Here is a 7534-nt window from a genome sequence, read left to right as displayed (position 1 = left end):
CTAATGAAGGTCTTCAGTAAGATCAGTTTGTAGTACTCGCTCAGTAAAAATAGCTTCCCTCTTCCCTTCCCCCTGGTTTAACCAAGACTCAGAACTCACAGATCAAAAGGAATTCCATTTTGGACTATTAAAAAGCTTCTCTATTTCAATGATAAGCTATTTATCTATGGTTTCAGTACTATTTTAGTAATGACCAATTTTAATAGATTTGATTTATATATTTGCATTTCCTCTCACCAAAAGAAAAAAAGAGCAATGCATTTTTATCAAGCAAAAAGATAAGTGGCAATAATACAAGAAATAATGAACATATAATTTTTTCATTAACAATCCAAACACTACAAAACATAGAATATACAACTTAAAAATGAAAATACAAATTAAAGAAAAATGGGGTACATGTCATATTAGCAATGCAAAAGACCAGCTTAAGCATAGTTTCTCTAAATCAACAATTAATAAAAGAAAAGTGCCCTTTTCTCAAATATGCACAAAAATATTTCAGTCACTTCTGGGGAAAAATTAATAAAAACTTTCTGCTAATTCTATATTACAGCATGTATTACTAATGGTTTACAAAACTTAAGTGTCTTCTTACACTTAAAATTTACAACCTTTTCCAATCATTATACACTCATTCAATCCAGTCTGTCAAAAATAAAATTATTTCATTTCTATATTTATGAAATAATTACTGATATGTTATGGATCTCGTATAGTGAATGTATTCGATAGGGACAGTGATCAGAATAATGTCATGGGTCTAAAGAGGGCCAAGGGTCAAACAGAGAGAAGAATCATCTCTGCTTAGCACATATTGATTCCTGTAATAATTCTAGTATTCCTAAAGTAATTCTAATTGTACATTTCTTCACTCTAAAATATGTCTAAAGTTTTCATAGTTAAATTTGCTATCTACTTCTAGAGTTTATTTAGAGTATATTCAGTCATGCCACTTGATAGAATGTTTCCTTCTGGGTTCATGTTGTCCCTACAATTCTAAGTCCAGCTGAAAAAAAAATAAACAATCAGGACTCAATAATATGCCCCCTTTCTTCTACATGTTTAGTGATTCACACTAAATTTTATGGTAAACTGTACAATCCTAGGTACAGCTCTACAATGCAAATGAGAAAGAAAATACTTCATTTTTCAAGCAATAATACCAATGTCCACTGCAACCCATATCTCTGAAGGAGCTCTGCAAGTTCATGCTTATAGCCATGGTTTTACAATAAGTCATGCCACAGGGGTGCAGGCCTAAAACTAACAAGAATGGAAAATCACATCAATATCTCCTTCCAAGCCACCTGTACAAAAGGACTACGGTCAGCCAGCCTCAGCTCTGAGCTTTCTGGTTTACATCCAGCAAATGCCTACCAAGTAGATTAACATTCACATAGGGTGGCAAACTTGAGGATGGAGAAGAACCGAACTGTGTTTCTGGAAAGGGTTCCAGGGCCTACTAAGTGGTCCTTTGGTGTCATTCGCTGCTGCTGCTGCTGCTGCTGCTACTGCTGCTGCTGCTGCTGCTGCTGCTGCTGCCGCCGCCACCGCCGCCTCCATCCTCTCGCTTGGGGGAGGATGAACTGTCTCGGACTGGCAGTAGGTCGTAATGGCAAGGGATGTGACTGTTCTTTGGGAGGTCGTATGGATCCTGGGTCAGATGCCCATTATTGCTGAATATTCCTTGGACAATACTCACTGTAGGTTCTGTGATAACCGGGAACATATTAATTTATCATCGAAGAAAATTTTTAATAATTAGAATATGGCATTTCTTGCAATGATCAAACACACAAGAGGAGTTTTTATAAAAATATAAGAAAATGTTATTTTTTAAAACAAACGATCTTTTAAAAACAAGATAGAGGTGGCTAATATGTGGTTGGCAGACCCACTGATGCCCGCAAACGGTGTTGAGAACCAAAGGATGACCATATGGTTGGGATGAAAACATCAAGGGGATATTAAAAAAACCCTGGACATGAATCATTGTCTAAAAAAAACGTTGGCAATAATCTAGTGCAAACCCCTAACTCTACAGGTAAGACGACTGAGATCCTTACACGTTAACTCAATTCATGGAAACACAAGTTCACAATGTTAGGGCTGAGGCTCTTAGCTGAGTTCTCGTCTCCCAGTAGCGGGCTTATGAGACAGTTCAAAAGTATATTTAGTTCACTACGTCTCCAATTTTAAAAAGCTATCTTAATACTTTAAAAATAGTTATATATCTTTTCACTGACATGTCTGTAGCATAAAATGAATTACTAGTGACTAGAGTTAAATTAGCCATTTCATTTACAAGTAGTAGAGAATTTTTTTAAGTTTAAATCATAAATACTGAAATAGAAAGAAAAATAAAAATATATAGCCCTACTATTTAACCAATGATAGTTCTGACATGTTTTACCTTTCCTCAAATGGTACTTGCAAGGGCAAGCCATCAAAATAACTCTAATTTTAAATTGAAATCTTATTAATTTGTATCAGATTCACATCTGAGAATATTATCGATATATTAAACAAATTTAAAAGTAAAAATTTTCAATCCTGCTAAAAGCATTATATTAATATATTGAATGCAACCAGGAATTGGAACCACCTGTTTAATCCACTAGAACCATTTGTTTTGGCTAACTCAACATGTTAGCTAATATGATACATATGCTCTTCCACATATGTGCTAAAATATTCACTATGGTTACAAAACAAAAGATGGATGACCAGATGAGAGATAAGAAAATTTCCTTTAAATTTTTTAAATGACATTTTCCCTGAATAATTTATCTGACACCGACTAATATGATCACTGTAAATATAGCTTACATTTAAAATATGGGTCATTATTTTCACTAAGGTTTATATGAACTGCTGTTGATTTCTCAAAGACTTTAAAATTGTTTTTTAAAACTTCCCATACTAGGTTCTTTCTTTGGTTAGGAGAACTTACCAACTTCATAGACATTCTTATTGGCTGAAGCTGAATTATTGATCTCTGCATAGGGGGAATCTCTCCGTGCTGGTGACTTCATCTCCACATAGCCACACTCTGAGTTTTTGGGGATAAGTACAGGTGGGTCTTTAATAGTGGCATATGGGTTTTCAGAACTGCTTAAGGAGCAGTTACTTGAATTGTATTCAGAATTCTTTCCCAAGTCTGTGAAGAAAGATGAGGGAAAAAAGCAGATGCTATTTCATGAACAATGTTATTTTTTTTTTCTTGGTGATAATTTACTTGGACAGTTTTTCTTTGTAGCTAGTTTTCTAAATTATATACACTGAAAAGAATGCTATACATTTCTACTTATTTTGGAGAGAATTTGCTATAAAATTACTATAAAGTACAAAAAACTATGAAGTATTTTTAGCTCTTCTCTAAGGTGAATGCCATTGTAAACATCATGGATTTGATTTCCTTTTGATTATCACACTCAATAAAAATTAATCTCATTCTAGTTTACTAACAGTATCCAAATTCTCAAAGGCTTCAATCAAGAAAGCATCTGTTGATGGCCCCAGGAGCACAAGAAGGTTCTATCATCATGACGAGGAAGGCATTTGTGCTGAGGATTCCTTGTAAAACTGGAATTCCTCATAAATACTGGGCACATGACGTTATAACTCAAACTCCTCCTCAAGAGCAGGCCTCAGTGAACATGCAACCATGCTGATCTCTTCCTATTTCCTTTTTTACATTTTTCTCTCTTCATAAGCCATATTTCTTTTGAAGGAAATATGTGTGTTTTCCCAGCAAGCTGAAATCTGTGTTCCCCCAGACTTAGGCTCTAACTGAAGTCCACTGATAGCCACTCGCTTGATGTCAGTCAAATGTGTTTGTGCGTTTGCTGGAATAACCACATTAACAGTTCTACATTTTTTCTACACTGTCACTCTTGCTTGTTTGGCAAATTAGCTCAGTCTTCAAGGTAAAAATATTTTTAAGAATTGTGATTCTGATAAAAGTGTTTCTTCCTCAGATTTACACCATACCTTTCAAGGACTTTCCCATGTAACTTCTGTCAAGTCCAAAAGCACCTGAGATAATGGAAGAAAAAAAAATACCCAATGAGAACTGAAAGCAAGAGAAAGCCCATCTGATATTTCAACACCATGGAGGAAGATGGTTTGGGCCCCCACTCTACCTCCCCGCTGCAACATAACCAAGGTTGCTGCTTTTTAAACCTTTACCCCAGATGTCCCTAGTGCTTAGAATTAAAAACACACATACATCATTTCGATCATTCTCTTGCTCATTTACAGTGACTTTGGGAAAGGCTGATCAATACAGGGAAGAAACTGAGGCACAGATGAGTCAATACTCTTGATTCAAGGTTGCACAGTGGAAAGAGCAGAGCCAGGACAAGAACTGAGACAAAGGACTCTCATTTCATCACTCATTAGCCACATGACTATGGGCAGGATGTTCAACTGAGTGTCAGCTTCCTTATCTCTAAAATGAGAAAACAAAACCTGCCTTCCAAGCCTTACAGTGTTGTTGTGATCATTAAGTGAAATAGAGCATAGGCTTTGTAAGCTTTGAGGCACCATACAAATGGATGGTGTTTTCATTACTGTAACACTTCCTGTGTCATACCACCCTCAGCTTCAGTCTATCTGTAAGCATTCCAAGGCCTTTGCAATGATCTTTTAAAGGAATGTTATGGACTTAGGTTAAAAACAGAGAGTAAAGCAATAACTTGTGTGAACATTCAAATAAGTATGAGACAAAGAAATGACCCCTGTCACTGTGCATGAGATTCTTAGAGTGATGTTAAACTCAGGTTCTGATGGTGATGTCCTATGGGGACATGCTTTTGTGGAGACAGAAGGAGGATCCCCTAAGTGGACAGGTTGTATCTAATATCAAACATTGTGGGACAAGAAATGGGAAGCTTTCCTCTCAGGCACACTCTCCTGGGTCTGGGTTGTGACATCTAACCAAATTCCCAGATAGTAGGAAAGGCACCGAGTTATGCAGGGATGCAGGATAAGAGTACATAATGAAGAATTAAGCTTACCGGAAGGAGGCTTGGCCTTTGGCCTTGGTTCCTGGGAGGTCTCCTTGGAATGTCCTGCCCAGTAAAAGTGTATTTGTTTACCTGGGAGCCTGGGACTATACTGGATAGTCTAACAAAGTGGTATATGGGACGGTTTCGGGACCTCTTGGTATCAGCTCATCCTCTCAATGGGCTAGAGATTTAAGGTCAACCATATGGACAGTCAACCAAGTCTTTGTGACTAAGCCCCCATAAAAACTCTGGACACCAAGGCTGAGGTGAGTGTCCCTGGTTGGCAATACTTCATGTGTATTGCCACAGACTGTTGCCAGGAAAAGCTGGTACTTTGCATGATTCTACTGGGAAAGGACAACTGATAGTTTCGCATTTTGAACTTCTGTTGACTCTATGTGTCACTTCCCTTGGCTGATTTTAATGTGTATCCTTTTGCTGTGATAAATTATAACCACGGGTATGAGAGTTTTCCATCAGTTCTGTGAGTTTTTCTAGCAAATTATTGATCCCGAGGGTAGTCTTGGTGATTCCTAGACCTTGTAAAGAATCCCATGAAGATGGGCAGGGCCTGTGGTCTCTGAGAGCTCCCTATCGAGGAACTCTGTATATATTACTCTTTGCCAAATTTCTTTAGCCATTTCCAAACTGTACCAAAGTCTTGTTAAATGCACGTCATGGCATTAGCTGTGCAATGAGCCTTTCCCAAGGAGTTAAAGGGAGCAACATGGGGTGGATACTAAATCAGAGGACAAGAGTTGGGGCTGTGAAAACAAACACCCCTGCCAGATTCTCTCTTCAGTGCCTTGGAAGATCAGGATGCTGTTCGAATAAGGGAGCAGGTAGGTTTCTTCATAAACTCCTACACGTCTCAATCCTAGGACGGGCACTTTCAGATGCTCAGTTTAATCTAATTCATACAATGAGCCAGAGCACAGTCATTATCCCTATTTTACAAACGAACAAACCAATCTCGAGAGATTGATTAGCCCAGTGTCACATAACAGAACCAGGAATCGATCGCAGGGCTTTTGTGTCAAGTTCAGGGCTCTTTCAGACAACATCACCACAACTTTTCCATCATTTAAAACACCTGCACACTTCATCATCCATGATGTGCCTTACTCTGTTCTTTGTAAGAGAAGACTTTTCTGTGCAACAACTTTAGAGGGACATTAAATGCAGAATTACTCTTGGGATGGAACAAACCAAGGAGATCCAGAATTTCCAATGAAGATTTTATGTTCCCAATAATCAGTCCCTTGGGTCTCATTGAGACAGAAAGCAGTGATTTATTTGTGACCAATGCAGTGACTGTGTGTTCTGGAGTCGGAATAAATTACAGTAGGTGAGGGTCAAACAAGAGAACATTTTTCTCAGGAGTCCTCAGGGATATTTTACTGAATATCAACTCATGTACTTCTTTGAGCTAAATTATTAATGTAATTTATAGTTTTTTAAAACTTCCCTAATAATTTCTCCAATAAATAATTTCTCTAATAAGTATATTGTAAATAAGTATATTATATAAATAATTTTACTGTGTGTATGTAAAAATACACATCCTATTGATAACGTTGGTGTAGAATACAGATAAAAGTTAAGACTCTGTACTTACTTTCCTGCTTAAACATTTGCATTTCTGTATTAAGAGGGGATTTCTGAGCTCACAGAGACTGGTTCTGACATCTGGCTCAGGAGACTGGACACATATATGGTGTTCACAGAAAGATCCGAGGGGGAGCAATCAGAAGACCTACTGGAAGACCTTGCTTTACCTCCATCCTCCGAAGAAGTCCTGGACAAAAGAGTTAACTTCTCTGTGCTTCCCATTTTGTTTCCTCTACACTAAGGGTCCCCAACATTTTTGGCACCAGGGACTTGTGCTCCCATGAGAATCTAATGCTTGATGATCTGAGGTGGAGCTGAGGCGGTAATGCTAGCTAGAGAGCAGCTGCAAATACAAATGAAGCTTCACTGGCTTGCCCATCGCTCACCTCCTGCTATGAGGCCCAGTTGCTAACAGGTCACGAACCGGTACTGGTACCAGTCCACAGCCTGAGGGTTGGGGACCCCTGTTCTACAAAACAATATCCATGGAAGGGCCCACCAGTATGGGTGCCAGATTTAGCAAACACAGGAAAGCCAGTTAAATTTGAATTTCAGAGAAACAACAAATAATTTTTACTGTACGTATGCCCCAAGCCTCATATATTTGCGATATATTTATATTAAAAATATTTGTTGCTTATTTGAAATTCAAATTTAACTAAGCTTCATGACAACCTTACCATCAAATAAATACATATAAGGGTTTGTTACGAATAAGGCACCGCGCACACGTTAGATACCACATCACCAAGCTCGCCCTTGAGGATAAGGTACAAGTGCTTGGAGATGGCGCCACACACTCAATCATGGCAGTTCTTTTCGTGCAGACCAGGAATCCCCGCCCCTTTGCAGGAGGGCTGTGAGATCCAAACTTTTCCATGGTAATACAACAACATTGTCTGCCTTTT

General features: G+C 38.1%; 1 protein-coding gene across 1 annotated transcript in view; it reads right to left on the bottom strand.

Annotated features, from left to right (window-relative positions):
• Positions 1-709: 709 nt before the first annotated feature.
• Positions 710-7534, bottom strand: part of MEGF10 (multiple EGF like domains 10) — a 165231-nt gene continuing 158406 nt past the window's right edge. Inside the window, exons 25-27 of the mRNA XM_011358336.2 lie at positions 3997-4041; positions 2957-3163; positions 710-1713 (exon numbers count right to left, since the gene is read on the bottom strand). Coding sequence (XP_011356638.2) covers positions 1484-1713; positions 2957-3163; positions 3997-4041 — 482 coding nt within the window. The 3' untranslated portion in view covers positions 710-1483. The remainder of the gene's footprint in view (positions 1714-2956; positions 3164-3996; positions 4042-7534) is intronic.

The sequence above is a fragment of the Pteropus vampyrus genome, unplaced genomic scaffold (assembly GCF_000151845.1).
Source record: "Pteropus vampyrus isolate Shadow unplaced genomic scaffold, Pvam_2.0 Scaffold39, whole genome shotgun sequence".
In the NCBI taxonomy this organism is placed as follows: Eukaryota; Metazoa; Chordata; class Mammalia; order Chiroptera; family Pteropodidae; genus Pteropus; species Pteropus vampyrus.
This window is presented reverse-complemented; position numbering and strand designations above follow the sequence as displayed.